Here is a 16,934-nt window from a genome sequence, read left to right as displayed (position 1 = left end):
AGTTAGTATATCTCTTTCGAAGACATACTACATGTTAAAATGGTGTTGTTTTGGGCCGGCCGGTTTCAATCATTTCAAATGGGAGACGTTGGGGGGGTTCCACTTTCGCCGTTAAAGACATTTGTCAGATTAATTGTTCTTTTAGGACTTTTTCCCAAATGCCAACTTTGCCGAGTGTATAATTTATTTTGCTCACAAGTGAGTTGAAGTGGAATATAGACCATAGAGGCTAACAAGCTGCTTCAGAGTCTGAGTGTTGAAGTCATGCAGGAAGAGAGCAGTGAGTAGGTGGACTCCTCACACAAATGTTGCTTTCAGTTTGCTTGGCTCCGTGTGACCTTTGCCTCTATTCTCCTCCAATTGTCTCTTAGCCTTCACCATGGAGGGAAGGTCCGATGTCTGGTACACGGCCGACCTCATCCTGCTGCCACGGCAACGCAGCTCCGAGGCCACGTCCTCCCACTTCTTGTCTCGTTCGGAACCCCGGGGGCCCCGCTGGTCTCGGGACCCAGAGCTTTGGACATTGTCAACATCCAAAGCTTGCTTTGTAAGTCTGCGGTTGGATCGGGATGAGGGCGACTTCGATTTGCGGCGTGAGCGGAGAGGAGGCCGAGGCGGGGCAGGGGGAACAGATGGAGGGGGCTGTGCTGGGTTGGATGCGGTCCTGCTGACCACTTTAACGCGGTCTTGTCTTTCTCTCCCTCTCCATCTGTCTCTGTCCTTACCTGAGGAGACAGAGGCTGCTATGTAATGTAAAAAAAAAAAAGAAAAAGGTGGAAGGACAATAACACCAAACCACTGCAAACCCATGCAAACTTTATCATTTTTTTATGCGATCACATTAGTTTACCTACATGCTCATGTTCCGACACAAGATCTGTGTAAAAAATACACACATTCAGTCTTATTTTCTATTAATTAAACTATTCATTCACCCCACCCTCTGGTAATATTAGGTGCTGTTTGTGTTTTTGCAGAACTTTTTCTTTTACGATCCCCAAAACCAGTGAAGTTGGCACGCTGTGCAATTCGTAAATAAAAACAGAATATAATGATTTGCAAATCCTTTCCAACTTATATTCAATTGAACAGACTTCAAAGACAAGATACTTAATGTTCGAACAGGAAAACTTTGTTATTTTGCCTACAACATATTTCAAAAAAGCTGGTACGAGTGGCAAAAAAGGCTGATAAAGTGGAGGAATGCTCATCAGACACTTATTTATTTATTAGCATCCCACAGGTGAACGGGCTAATTGGGAACAGGTGGGTGCCATGATTGGGTATAAAAGCAGCTTCCATGAAATGCTCAGTCCTTCACAAACAAGGATGGGGCGGGGGTCACCACTTGGTGAACAAATGCGTGAGCCAATTGTCGAACAGTGGCACTTCAAGAACAATATTTCTCAACGAGCTATTTGATGACATTCCGTAATGTCATCAAAAGGTTCAGAGAATCTGGAGAAATCACTGCACGTAAGTGGCTAAGCCCGTGACCTTTGATCCCTCAGGCAGTACTGCATCAAAAAGTGACATAAGTGTGTAAAGGATATCACCACATGGGCTCAGGCACACTTCAGACAACCACTGTCAGTAACTACAGTTAGTCTTTACATCTGTAAACTGTATCACTCTTTTACTATGAAGCCACGCTTTTGTAACACATGGCTTGGCATTGTCTTGCTGAAATAAGCAGGGGCGTCAATGATAACGTTGCTTGGATGGCAACATATGTTGCTCCAAAACCTGTATGTACCTTTTCAGATGTGTAAATTACCCATACCTTGGGCACTAATACACTCCCATACCATCAGAGAGGCTGGCTTTTGAACTTTGCGCTTATAACAATCCAGATGGTTCTTTTCCTCTTTGCTCAAAGTCCACACTTTCCAAAAATAATTTGAAATGTGGACTCGTCAGGCCAAAGAACACTTTTACATTTTGCATCAGTCCATCTTAGAGGAGCTCGGGCCCAGCAAAGCCGGCGATGTTTCTGGGTGTTGTTGATAAATGGCTTACGCCTTGCTTAGTAGTTTTAACTTGCACTTACAGATGTAGCGACGAACTGTAGTTACTGACAGTGATTTTCTGAAGTGCTCCTGAGCCCATGTGGTGATATCCTTTACACACTGATGTCGCTTGTTGATGCAGTATTGCCTGAAGGATCAAAGGTCACGGGCATTCAATGTTACGTGCAGTGATTTCTGCTGATTCTCTGAACATTTTGATGATATTACGGACCGTATAAGGTGAAATCCCTAAATTCCTTGCAACAGCTCGTTGAGAAATGTTGTCCTTAAACTGTTGGACAATTTGCTCACGCATTTTTCTCACAAAGTGGTGACCCTCGCCCCATCCTTGTTTGTGAATGACTGAGCATTTCATGGAAGCTGCTTTTATACCCAATCATGGCACCCACCTGTTCCCAATTAGCCTTTTCACCTGTGGGATTTTCCAAATAAGTGTTTGATGAGCATTCCTTGACTTTCTCAGTCTTGTTTGCCACTTGTGCCAACTTTTTTGAAACATGTTGCAGGCATCAAATTCCAAATGAGTTAATATTTGCAGAAAATAATATTTTCCAGTTTGAACGTTAAGTATCTTGTCTTTGCAGTCTATTCAATTGAATATACTGTAAGTTGAAAAGGATTTGCAAATCATTCTGTTTTTATTAACGATTTACACAACGTGACAACTTCACTGGTTTTGGGTTTTGTATATTAAATGATGATGTATATTGTAACTGTGCTTTTCTATCCATAAGACGTACACTTCTAGGGATTACCTTTTAGCAGAACGGACTTTAATATTAACAAAATAAACAATAACGTCATACAAAATGATGTCTGTAAATGAATAAATAAATAAACCATACTGAAGCAGAATGCCTCTGACGCCTACCAAGGATGATAAAATAATATATAAATGGCAGACATTCATCCATGAAAATATGGAGAAGCTCCTGATGGTGTCTTTGACAGAGAAGGAAATACTGAAGAAGTCCACTTTCCAAAGTAAATATCGCGCCATAGAACTACAAGTTTTACTCAATAAAACTAGAGTAGTTATTTTTAAAAGGCAGGGTTTGGTTAAACATGTGATGTTATGGAGCTGCCAAGCACTAAATGGGTAGATTTCAATCCATTTCAATAGGCAATGTTAATTTTTAATGCAAGTGTTTTGAGTGAATAGCTCCGTCACAGAACCATTTAACCCTTGTGTAATGTTCATATTTTTGTTACTCAGCCAGCGTTTGTGGGTCTGTTGCGCCCGTTGTTTACCTTATCCCAAATAAACATCTGTTCAGTATTTTAACATAAAAGTGTTTGATTGTGAGGCATTAAAAGCCACAAAATGCCTTGGGTCCACTAGACCCACAAACGCTGGCTGAGTAACAACAATATGAACGTTGCACGGAAAATTTCTCTGCCAGTTTTTGCATCCTACAGGGGTTCTTCTTTTGTGTTTCTGCACCTGCATTTCCCACACAAGGTTGCAACATTGTTTGTCAACACTGTCTGCTCTCATTTTCTCGCACATTTGACCCTCTGGTGTTCTGTGTACCTACACTCTGTCCTCCTACTGTCTAGGCCTGCTGTGTCTGTGGGTGTGGATGTGTGGGCGGGTGAGTGGGTTGGTGGGTGGGTGCGTGTGGTACACAGAACATCAATTTTCACACTTCAATTAGCCCCGGTCCAGTGGACCTGGACATTTTATATGTAAAAGAAATGTGTAGGGGGGTGGGGGTGTATGGTCATTAAATGTATTGTGATATATGTTCGTCACAGAAAAGGAGCCTAAGTCAGTGAGTGAAGTGAAGTGAAGTGAATTAAGTTTATATAGCGCTTTTCTCTAGTGACTCAAAGCGCTTTACATAGTGAAACCCAATATCTAAGTTGCATTTAAACCAGTGTGGGTGGCACTGGGAGCACGTGGGTAAAGTGTCTTGCCCAAGGACACAACGGCAGTGACTAGGATGGCAGAAGCGGGAATCGAACCTGCAACCCTCAAGTTGCTGGCACGGCCACTCTACCAACCGAGCTATACTGCCCCAGTTTGAAAAATTATTTAATTGTATAATTTTTCTTTTAATACAAAATGAAAACGGGTCCCACAGACCCGAGCACCACACAAGGGTTAAGCAATTTGAGGTGCTACTGTACTAATTAAAATTAATGAATTGTTTTATATATGTTATATTAGTTATTATATCAACATGTAAGCATTTTTTCTGTACATTATGCATTTTTTCCGTCTTATTTGTGTCTACAATGTGCTGGAGGCCAGTAAAAAAATGACACCCAGGCCTCACTTTGCATGGCCCTGCAGTATAGTTTATGAGTCATTCCATACAAATTAATAACATTAGCACCCCTAAAAAAGAAAGCAAATTAATGTTATTGTACTTTATAAAATGTTTTGAATGGTGGGTGCAAATGTGAAAAGAACTTCAGACATGATATGCAGAATGACATCACCCCCAGACGACCCTAAAACCTGCTCAGTGAAGCAAGACTAGCTGTGGCAGCTTTTGTTTTCGTGTGAATGAGCTCGCCCTCATTAACTGCTCTTTCTCTGAAATGTGCTCCAGTTAGCAGGCTGCAGACAGAAAGAAAGAGGGAACTGGGCAGGAAAATGAAGTGGCGATGACAAGAATTCCCAAGATGCCCATGACGTCATGGGAATGCTCACTGACTGGAGCCACCATTAATGTTCACTGCTGCCATCTAGTGGCTTAGAGTGTCTCGTTGGTTTGGAGTTCAACTTTATTTATTTATTGTTGAACGTGAAGTATCAAATTAAACTGAAGGAGAACGTCCACATTGTATTTCTAGAACTGTATTCTAATTATTCTCTCTTTAGGAAAAAATAGCTTTAGTTTTATTCATCATTAGGAGTATTATTTTATTTACAGTAGTGCTTCTAATCTCCACTAGATGGAGCCATTTAAAATAAATACAGTATTGCGAAAATGCAGGATTTTTTTTTGTATATGCAACAGACTCTTAGCCCATGGACAAACGTTCTCAAGAAGAAAATATTTCAGTCTCTACAAAATGTGTTCTGTTCCGTCTAAGGATTCTTGTTTATCCCAAATGTGCAAAAATGTGTCCTTTTAACACTTTTTTTTTACTGGTGAAGAAAAGAAGAGCTTTGTTTGTGGCCCAGCCAAAGAGCCTCAAGGAAGCCCCCTGCTTATCTAATAGGCACCGGAAAGCCTGGTGTTACAGTTCTATAATAACGGGGTTGTTACCAATATCTTTATCTCATTTGATTAAGGTCTAAAAAAAAACCTGTTGCAAGTTTCCTGGCATATTGGCAAAAGTATTTGGCCACCCATCCAAGTGATCCGAATCAGGTGTCTTAATCACTTGGCCCGGCCACAGGTGTATAAAATCAAGCACTTAGGCACGGATACCGTTTCTACAAACATTTGTGAAAGAATGGGCGTGGAACAGTCAGAGGATGCCCACCTGTGCAACAAATCCAGTCGTGAAATTTCCTCGCTTTCCAAAGTCAACTTTCGGTTTTATTATAAGAACGTTGAAGAGTTTGGGAATAATACCAACTCAGCCACCAAGTGGTAGGCCACGTAAAGTGACAGAGAGCGGTCAGCGGATGCTGAAGCGCATCGTGCATAGAAGTCGCCGACTTTCTGCAGTCAGTTGCTACAGAGCTTCAATCTTCATGTGACCTACCAATTAGCCCACGTACAGTACGCAGAGAGCTTCACGGAATGGGTTTCCATGGCTGAGCTGCTGCATCTAAGCCATACATCACCAAGTCCAATGCAAAGCGTCAGATGCAGTGGTGTACAGCATGTTGCCACTGGACTCCAGAGCAGGTGAGACGCGTTCTCTGGACTAATGAATCACGCTTTTCCATCTGGCAATCTGATGGACCAGTCTGGGTTTGGAGGTTGCCAGGAGAACGGTACATTTCGGACCGGATTGTGCCGAGTGGGGAAATTTGGTGGAGGAGGATTTATGGTGTGGGGTTGTTTTTCAGGAGTTGGGCTTGGCCCCTTAGTTCCAGTGAAAGGAACTTGGAATGCTCCAGGATACCAAAACATTTTGGACAATTCCATGCTCCCAACCATGTGGGAACAGTTTGGAGCGAGCCCCTTCCTCTTCCAACATGACTGTGCATCAGTGCAAGAAGCAAGGTCCATAAAGACCTGGATGACAGAGTCTGGTGTGGATGAACTTGACTGGCCTGCACAGAGTCCGGACCTGAACCCGATAGAACACCTTTAGGATGAATTAGAACAGAGACTGAGAGCCAGACTTTCTCGACCAACATCAATGTGTGACCTCACAAATGCGCTTTTGGAAGAATGCTCGAAAATTCCTGTAAACACACTCTGCAACCTTGTGGACAGCCTTCCCAGAAGAGTTGAAGCTGTAATAGCTGCAAAAAGTGGACCGACATCATATTGAACCCAATATGGGTCAGGAATGGGACAGCACTTCAAGTTCACATGTGAGTCAAAGCAGGTGGCCAAATACTTTTGCCAATATAGCGTACTTCCAGCTTAACAATTACAGCGCGACACGTCACACCTGCTCCAACAAAGCAATGCCCATAAAGACCTGGACGACAGAGTCTCGTGTGGATGAACTTGACTGGCCTGCACAGAGTCCGGACCTGATCCCGATAAAACACCTTTGCGCTTTTGGAAGAATGCTCGAAAATTCCAATAAACACATTCCGCGACCTTGTGGACAGCCTTCCCAGAAGAGTTGAAGCTGTAATAGCTGCAAAAGGTGGGCTGACATTATATTGAACCCTATAAGGAATGGGATGGCACTTCAAGTTCATATGTGAGTCAAGGCAGGTGGCCAAATACTTTTGGCAATATAGTGTATTTGGAACTATATGTGTTATCCTTACCAATGGACAACACTCGGCTGGTGTATTGTTATTAGGCAAATTGAAACAACGTTGGTTATCTACATACACTAGGGAAGGAATTCATATGGGCCCCATTCCTGAGTGGATCTTGCATGAGAGGAAGAGGAGGGGTTAATCATTTTGCAATGTAGTCTGATGAAAATGATGGAAAGCGCCACTCTACATGGCAACCATGCTGGAATTACCTCAAAAAAATGTTCTAAGGACATCTGACTCTCCGCTGCCATTTGCTAAAGTGTATAGTGCACCCACCACCCCCCCCCCCATTTGTCACGTTTCATGTGTCAAGTAATCCGTGACGAATAGGGCCATACTAATCTTCTTCCTCCTCTCGAATATTATGTATTAAAAAAAAAAGGAATACAGCAGAAACAGCTTTCAAACATGTGCCTCTCACATGACTTGCAGAAGGTCAGAGGAAAGAAAGGAGAATGCTTAGAAGAGAGCCTTCAAGCTCTAACATTTATTCCGTCTATTTACAGCTTGAAAGAGAAGAGATCAAGATCAATGCTTACTGTGACACCGCATGGCAATTCAATGATAGCAAAAGTCCTGTGGAGACTTCACATACAGTATTTGGCTATGTACAAATTAACACTGTTTGTTGAAAAAAAAACAACTTATGTTGCGCCTTAAATTAATATTTCCTAATGGCTAAATGATATTGAAGAGAGAAGGTGGAATGTAAACAATTTAGCTTAGTGTTAAGGTCCAGAATGTTTTTCAGTGATTTTATTTGATCTCACTTTGTCATAAAGTGAAAATGGACGTGCTTTGCATCTAACATATTTTATATGGAATATGGGATCTAGTATTTAATTTAGTTTTAACTATAAATGAATCTAAAATATGATTTCCTTTATCTCTGTTGAAAATATTGGACACAATGTGTTAAGCGTATGGGATGTGATGCAAGTGTAAGCCACTTGTTCATTTTTTAAATGTTTTTTTTTAATTTTTTATAAATGACTGTGATGATAATGTCAACGACGGTTTTCTGATCTTTTCTATGCAGGAACTCTTATTAATATTGATACTGTTGTTGATATTATTCATTTTTGTTTGACTACTTTTGGATTGTTTTGTTTTGTTTTGTTTGTGTGTCCTCTCAATTGCTCTGTCGATTGCTATTATGCTGGGCCGGGTTTGGTTTTGGAATTGTAATCGTATTATGGTATTATTGTGTTTGATTGAGTAATATATACATATAAATAAATGATAAATGTGTTGTACTTGTATAGCGCTTTTCTACCTTCAAGGTACTCAAAGCGCTTTGACACTACTTCCACATTCACACACACATTCACACACTGATGGAGGGAGCTGCCATGCAAGGCGCTAACCAGCACCCATCAGGAGCAAGGGTGAAGTGTCTTGCTCAGGACACAACGGACATGACAAGGTTGGTTCTAGGTGGGATTTGAACCAGTGACCCTCGGGTTGCGCACGGCCACTCTCCCACTGCGCCACGCCGTCCCTACATATATATATGTGTGTGTGTGTGTGTGTGTGTGTGTGTGTGTGTGTGTGTGTGTGTACTGCGATGAGTTGGCGACTTGTCCGGAATTGAAGCTGAGATAGGCACCTGCACCCCCCCCGCGACCCCAAAGGGAATAAGCGGTAGAAAATGTATATATATATATATATATATATATACACACACACACACACAATGGGGCAAAAAGTATTTAGTCAGCCACCGATTGTGCTAGTTCTCCCACTTATTCTTCTTCCTCCAAACACGACAAGTTGAGTTTATACCAAAATGGATACATGGATGATACAGCAGAGGATTGGGAGAATGTCATGTGGTCAGATGAAACCAAAATAGAACTTTTTGGTATAAACTCAACTCGTCGTGTTTGGAGGAAGAAGATTACTGAGTTGCATCCCAAGAACACCATACCTACTGTGAAACATGGGGGTGGAAACATCATGCTTTGGGGCTGTTTTTCTGCTAAGGGGACAGGACGATTATTTACAAATAAATTCTTTAAAATTCCTACAATGCTAATTTCTGTATTTTATTTCACATTCTGTCTCTCACAGTTGAAGTGTACCTATGATGAAAATGACAGACCTCTGTCATCATTTTAAGTGGGAGAACTTGCACACTCAGTGGCTGACTAAAAACATTTTTTGCCCCACCGTGTATATATATATATATATATATATTTATATATATATGTCTTGATTGGATTATCCAGAGAATAGTGCTCGATACCGTGGTAGAGCGCAATATGTAGGTGTGGGAAAAATCCCAAGACTACTTCATCTCTACAGAACTGTTTCATGAGGGGTTCCCTCAATCATCAGGAGATTTTAATGGAAGCATTCACATACAATGGTTTATATAGGGCACAGAGTGGGTGGGTACAAGCAGGCGTAGGGTGTGGTGATTGGCTCATGTGTTACCTAGGAGGTGTTTCCGTCTGTGGCGGCATGTTGAAATGATTTCACTGCGCTTGTTTCAACATGCCGCCACAGACGGAAACACCTCCTAGGTAACACATGAGCCAATCACCACACCCTACGCCTGCCTGTACCCACCCACTCTGTGCTCTATATAAACCATTGTATGTGAATGCTTCCATTAAAATCTCCTGATGATTGAGGGAACCCCTCATGAAACACTTCTGTAGAGATGAAGTAGTCTTGTGGTTTTTTCCCACACCTACATATTGCGCTCTACCACGGTATCGAGCACTATTCTCTGGATAATCCAATCAAGATATATATATATATATATATATATATATATATATATATATATATATATATATATATATAATTTACTTTTTGTATGATATGGTTTTTGATTAAAATTGTCACCAAAAGTCTTGTGCACTGTTTTGTGTGGCCAAAACATTAAACGTAATTAATCATGGGAGTATTATTGTAGCAAAACAATTAGAAAATGCTTATCTTAATCAGATTCGCATGCCCGTGTTCTAACTTGTGTCTGTCACGAGGCAAAGTAAATAAATCTGCCTGAACATGTTCTGATTTCACTTTTTTTTTGTTTACACACTTGCAGATCAAAACGCAGACACACACTTTGGAACAAATCTGATTACACACACAGATTGACACGGCATTTGCAAATAGTATTGCAGCAATAATACTTCCATAATTAACAGACTAGTCCGCCTACCTGTGGGTCATTTTGAAGATTCGAGAACTAATCCTATCGTTGGTGACTCTGTGCTTATTTTTTTATTAAGTAAGACTGCAAAAGAACCCACCATGGGGCCAAATAAAGTTGCAACTGCTAGCACTTTGATAAAGAAAGTGAGAAATACTAATGAATTCAAGAAAGAACTCATAGCAAAATACAAAAGTCACCTTCCCTCCTCCTTCTCCGTTCATTGTCGTCTTTGCCGACAAGAATCGTCAATCTCTAATCATTCATTTAATTTGTCATTTATGTCTGTATGTCACAAGAAAATTAATATTGTTGGGTGTCTTAAATTTAAAAGTTATTGTCCCACACACATACACACACACTAGGTGTGGTGAAATTACCCTCTGCATTTGACCCATCCCCTTGTTCCAGCCCCTGGGAGGTGAGGGGAGCAGAGAGCAGCAGGGGTGGCTGCGCTCGGGAATCATTTTGGTGATTTAACCCCCAATTCCAACCCTTGATGCTGAGTGCCAAGCAGGGAGGTAATGGCTCCCATTTTTATAGTCTTTGGTATGACTAGCCTCATTTATCGTTTTTATTTGGTTGGGGACATTATCGCCATAAAGACATTTCCGTGAAGTATAGAAATGATTCAATATAAATCTAATATTTTCACAGCCAGAGCATGATTTTTTTTTCAACACTATTAAAGCCCTCTAGACACAAAATAACGTCCTTTAGTCACCTTTACACTCTTTTAATCCAATATAGTAATGCTGCTTGAGGATGAGCCAATCAGTGGACACGATATTGAACAGCGCGCTCTGATTGGTTAGGTCTCCTTTAGTGGCCAATACTTCTTTACCCTCTGTGTTATTGGCATTTCTATGCTTGAAACTGCTTAATTTAGAACAAAAAAAACCCTGTAAAATATACAATAAAAACTATTTAAAAAAATGTGTGACGTGGTGAAGCCGCCTTATTTGAAGCGTGACGATTATTCCTTATGGGTAACATTACTTCAGTGTTTGTACAGTAGGGCATTCCTGGGTTGATCTCGCGTGAGTTGAAGGTAGACAGTTAATCATTTCGCAAAGCAGTCTGTTAAAAATGATGGAAAGTGCCACTTTACATAGCAACTCTGGTCAAATTTGGACTTGCCACAAAAACATATTTAAGATACCCAACACTCTACTGCCATCTGGCAGCTAAAGTGGATAGTCCATCCATCCATCCATTTTCTACCGCTTATTCCCTTTTGGGGTCGCGGGGGGCGCTGGCGCCTATCTCAGCTACAATCGGGCGGAAGGCGGGGTACACCCTGGACAAGTCGCCACCTCATGGCAGGGCCAACACAGATAGACAGACAACATTCACACACTAGGGACCATTTAGTGTTGCCAATCAACCTATCCCCAGGTGCATGTCTTTGGAAGTGGGAGGAAGCCGGAGTACCCGGAGGGAACCCACGCAGTCACGGGGAGAACATGCAAACTCCACACAGAAAGATCCCGAGCCTGGATTTGAACCCAGGACTGCAGGACCTTCGTATTGTGAGGCAGACGCACTAACCCCTCTGCCACCGTGAAACCTAAAGTGGATAGTGCACCCTTCAAATTGGTCATGTTTCATGTGTCAGGTGAACCATGACAAAAGGGGCCATATGAATCCCATTCCAATTTATTTTTTAAAAACTCAGTTGCCAACATACACAAATTCCAAACTGGTGAATGTGGTATTTTTTTTTGCCGGATATATTCAAAGCGCTTCAACTTCAATCACAGAGCGGAAGTTTTATATTGAATCCACTGTAGTGCTGAATAAAGACATGGACGTAAAACCTCTCTCACAACCCTAATTTCTTGTTGTGTGAAGAAGAATAAAATAGCTTTGTGATATCCTCCTGAGAGCCAACATCCTCATTAGTTTTTTTGGTTTCTTTTGTCTTGTTGTCCATCCATCCATCCATTTACTACCGCTTATTCCCTTTCGGGGTCGCGGGGGCGCTGGCGCCTATCTCAGCTACAATCAGGCGGAAGGCAGGGTACACCCTGGACAAGTCGCCAGCTCATCGCAGGGCCAACACAGATAGAAAGACAACATTCACACTCACATTCACACACTAGGGACCATTTAGTGTTGCCAATCAACCTATCCCCAGGTGCATGTCTTTGGAAGTGGGAGGAAGCCGGAGTACCCGGAGGGAACCCACGCAGTCACGGGGAGAACATGCAAACTCCACACAGAAAGACCCCGAGCCTGGATTTGAACCCAGGACTGCAGGACCTTCGTATTGTGAGGCAGACGCACTAACCCCTCTGCCACCGTGAAGCGCAAAAGTCCACTGCAGTGGAAGTCACTCTCAGGAAGATATAGTGCAAAGAAGACAAATGATAGGCCACGCGGAAGTGTTTTTTTCCTCCGCCCCCCAGCCTTTAAGCAGTGCATGCGAGCACGACCTTTGCAGCCTGTTTTTGAATGAATAGCGTAAGAAGCGCCTGGGGCGAGATTGGCGCCGACACAGAATGTACTGTGCTCGAGTCGGGACAAAGAACAGCTGAAAAAATGTGTTGGTTCATGCAACTGCAGCATGTTTATGGGGTCAGTGTGCAGCAAGCGGAATACAACACATGGGCCTGAAACACACCAATGGAGATCATGTGATCAGCCAACAGAGAAGATAAATTACAAGATACTCTACTTTCAAGTTCAACATGGAGGGAGTGATTTTTAACACGTGTCTTATTCATAATTGGCTAAAGTGCATCGTTGTTAGATTCTGTTGGTGAGGGGAGCTGGGCGGGAAAAGTTTGGCACGGGCTCCCCCGCACTCTTACATCTCTAGGAAAAACACAAACATACAAAAATCCACAGCAAGTCCGCATAAAGGTGCACACAGATACACACCACACAAAGAAATATCTTTCTGCCTTTTCTTAAAGGTGAACAACACTTTTTAAAAATGTTGTCTATCATTCACAATCCTTATGTGGGAAAAGCACTAGGCATTCTAACTTGTAAATATATGCTAGCAAAAGTCATCTAACAATAAGGCCAATGGGAGTCGCTCCATTCTCTAAAAAAAACATCCTAAAACTGCCAAAAAGGTTTTACACCAGACCTGGGAAAATTAAGGCCCTGGGGCCGCGGTTAGTCTTTTCAATCTGGCCCGCCGGACATTCCCAAATAAGTATTTCAGATATTTAAGATGGAAACTGTAGCTGCCATCATGATGTGCAGCGATGTTTTCAAATGAGCGTAAGTCCTGAACTATACAAAGTATTTCAGAGGTTGGAATATGCGTTTTTGCATGATATACTAGTTACTATGGTAACCTAATTAGTTACTGTGGTCATCTAATTAGTTACTATGGTCATCTAATTAGTTACTATGGTAATCTAATTAGTTACTATGGTCATCTAATTAGTTACTATGGTCATCTAAGGTTTTACTACTTACGTATAAAATACTACACGGTCTAGCTCCAGCCTATCTTGCCGATTGTTTTGTACCATATGTCCCGGCAAGAAATCTGCGTTCAAAAGACTCCGGCTTATTAGTGATTCCTAGAGCTCAAAAAAAGTCTGCGGGCTATAGAGCGTTTTCCGTTCGGGCTCCAGTACTCTGGAATGCCCTCCCGGTAACAGTTTGAGATGCTACCTCAGTAGAAGCATTTAAGTCTCACCTTAAAACTCATCTGTATACTCTAGCCTTTAAATAGACCTCCTTTTTAGACCAGTTGATCTGCCGCTTCTTTTTTTTCTCCTATGTCCCCCCCTCCCTTGTGGAGGGGGTCCGGTCCGATGACCATGGATGAAGTACTGGCTGTCCAGAGTCGAGACCCAGGATGGACCGGTCGTCGGGACCCAGGATGGACCGCTCGCCTGTATCGGTTGGGGACATCTCTACGCTGCTGATCCGCTTGAGATGGTTTCCTGTGGACGGGACTCTCGCTGCTGTCTTGGAGCCACTATGGATTGAACTTTCACAGTATCATGTTAGACCCGCTCGACATCCATTGCTTTCGGTCCCCTAGAGGGGGGGGGGGGGGTTGCCCACATCTGAGGTCCTCTCCAAGGTTTCTCATAGTCAGCATTGTCACTGGCGTCCCACTGGATGTGAATTCTCCCTGCCCACTGGGTGTGAGTTTTCCTTGCCCTTTTGTGGGTTCTTCCGAGGATGTTGTAGTCGTAATGATTTGTGCAGTCCTTTGAGACATTTGTGATTTGGGGCTATATAAATAAACATTGATTGATTGATTGATTGATTGAATTAGTTACTATGGTAATCTACGTCACAGCAGCTCAGACGAGGCACCGAGCAGTGTGGGCGGGGAGCGTTTCCACAGAGTGTCAGCCTGAAATGCAGATGTCAGGGACAGACACGGAAGGAGATTTTTACAAGAAAGTTCTAAAGCTTGGTAATATATCAGATATATCAGATTGTAGGTGGGTTTGTTTTCAACCCTTCTCATTCATATTTTGCTGTGTTTGTTGCATTTTGCTTGATTGTAAAATATGTCGACGGAAAGGGGGTGTGACGTTCATGTTGTCAACATTCAGTGTTTTATCGTTCACAGTTATTATTGTAAATCCCACTTCCTTTATTTTCATGTACTTTCTGCATGTTTTATTCAGTAAAAATTATTTAGATTCCATTCCGTTTTTTAAGGCGGTCTGTCATAACAATTTTAGCATTCAATCAGACATTATTGTGAGGTTTTGTACTAAACACATTTTTTACTGTAAATGTGGCTCCCCGAGTCAAAATAATTGCCCAGCCCTGTTTGACACGCTTTAAGTATATACCTAATGCAGGAACAGGCACATTAATAATAACATGTAATATTTACGTATTTTCGTCGTTTTAGGCACATGGCGGCATATTTATTTCACAGACACATCACAATGTGTGTTTCAGTGAATCACTAAGCATCGTAAATGCTGAACAAGTGATACAAACTTTTAACACAATAAAACCATATTTACTGTACAATGTGGGCTCCCACTGGGATGCCGACTGATGGGATGTTCATTTCTTCCCGTTTGGATAAAAAATGGATGAAATTTTTTTAAATCCTAAAAAAAAAAAAACGAGCATCTTTACATGTCCTTCCTGTTGTCTCCGGGTCTAAGTTGAATGTCAGAGTTGACCAACTTCTCAGTTTATGACCAAAACCTTCCACTATCCAGCTGAAAGGCATGATTTACAATCTAGAATTACGTTTCACCAAGTCACGGGCTCTGTGTGTCAATAAAAAAAGCCGCTGCCTGACCAGTGCTTAGAAAATCTTTAGAAACTCCTCCCACCCCCACCAAGGACTGTTTTCACTGCTGGACTCTAGAAAGAGGTTCCACAACCTCTGTAGCAGAACCTCCAGGTTCTGTAACAGCTTCTTCCCTCGGGCCGTGAGACTCTTGAACGCATCTAATAATCCCCTCAAATACCCCCAAAAATGTATTAACTCACTGGAATATAAAGACAATATAACATACATCCATAAACCTGGATGCAGATGCAAAAGTACAATATATTTATCTGTACAGTAAATGTATTTATATCTGCTCTTTTATCCTGCACTACAACGAGCTATTGCAATGAAATTTCGTTCTTATCTGTACTGTAAAGTTCAAATTTGAATGACAATAAAGGAAGTCTAAGTCTGATATAGCAGCATAAGCCTCTTTGATCATGGGGCCGCTGAAAATAGTCCCAAACATTTGCGCTTATAATAGCAATATTATATTACCAAAAACGTTGTAAACATACAGGTCACAACATGGAAATGGAGGAGTTTGGACAGAATAGTGGACTCCTACTAGCTGCATTGTTAGCCACCTCGTACCAGATGTATTTTACCACTGAGAACGCATTAAAGAAAGAAAAACATGTGTTCTTGCCCTACATAAGGATTGTGAACGATAGGCAAAATTCCCCCAAAAAGTGCAGTCTTCCTCTAATGCATCCATTTATCCTCGCTTCAGCTTCTTGTCCTGGGTCTAACCTACTTAGATGCTGGTCACATGACTATTTGAACACATCAAAACACATGTATATTGTTAGTACGCTGCAATTTAATGTTTCTGTACCACAGGGAATGTTTTTTTTTATTGTCCCACACGTTAGGATAAAGGGAAGGGAGGAGACGTGGATGCATTTATCCTATTGAAAAAAAGGGGGCGCTCAAGAGTGTTCCCAGGTGAAGAGAGAAGTGAAAGATCAAACAGGGGGAGTACCTGAGCTAGGCTGACCGTCCTGTGCTTGTTGTTGGGGTCGGGTGTGGGGTTTGGATGGCACGGCGGAGGGGGTGACGTAGTTGAGGCTGGGGCTGTCGAGGTCCGCCTCGCCTACTAGAGTCAGGTCCGAGAGGGCGTCCTCTTCCAGCATCTGAACGGACGCTCCCCTGCCAGCGTCCTTAAACGCGCCATGCTGGGCCTCCCGGGAGGGGTGGATGGGAGAGATCGTGGCGGGAAACACTGAGGAGGGGGACCTGGCAGCCCCCCAGCCGCCGATGTCGGAGCCCAACGCAGAGTCCAAGCTCTGGGACTGATGACTCGCGTTGAGAAAATGGCCGCCGCCGCCCCGGTCGTTGTAGTTCGCCTTGTTGCCCAGGCGACCGCCGGGGAAGCTGCCGTTGCCGGAGTTACGGGAATGAGGGGTGGAGCTGCCGGGCTCGGGGTCGTAGGGTGGAGGCCCGGCTTGGCCGGTGGCCGCTGGCGACAGGCGAAGGAAGTCCGGGATCTGCAGGTCACTTTTGTTCAACAGGCCTCGCTGGTCGTCAGCTCTGTTACTCTGAGCTTTGGATATGAGGTCGAAGAACTCTGCGCGCGCACACACACAGATAGAGAAATATATATGCAGACACAAGCACAGAACCAAATCCCAGGTGATATTG

General features: G+C 42.7%; 1 protein-coding gene across 3 annotated transcripts in view; it reads right to left on the bottom strand.

Moving 5' to 3' along the window:
- rgs12b (regulator of G protein signaling 12b) overlaps positions 1-16,934 on the bottom strand; it is a 137,642-nt gene that overhangs the window by 669 nt on the left and 120,039 nt on the right. The window contains exon 18 of one of the 3 annotated variants that reach the window (XM_061881361.1): positions 1-725. This exon is cut by the window's left edge and continues 669 nt beyond it. In XM_061881361.1, coding sequence (XP_061737345.1) covers positions 417-725 — 309 coding nt within the window. In that variant the 3' untranslated portion in view covers positions 1-416. Of the gene's footprint in view, positions 726-12,609; positions 16,861-16,934 lie in introns of those variants that run through there. The other 2 variants (XM_061881360.1, XM_061881362.1) reach the window with 2 other exon arrangements.

This window comes from Nerophis ophidion, linkage group LG20 (genome assembly GCF_033978795.1).
Source record: "Nerophis ophidion isolate RoL-2023_Sa linkage group LG20, RoL_Noph_v1.0, whole genome shotgun sequence".
In the NCBI taxonomy this organism is placed as follows: domain Eukaryota; kingdom Metazoa; phylum Chordata; class Actinopteri; order Syngnathiformes; family Syngnathidae; genus Nerophis; species Nerophis ophidion.
The sequence above is the reverse complement of the archived record's forward strand: the minus strand, read 5'-3'. Positions and strand labels throughout refer to the sequence as shown.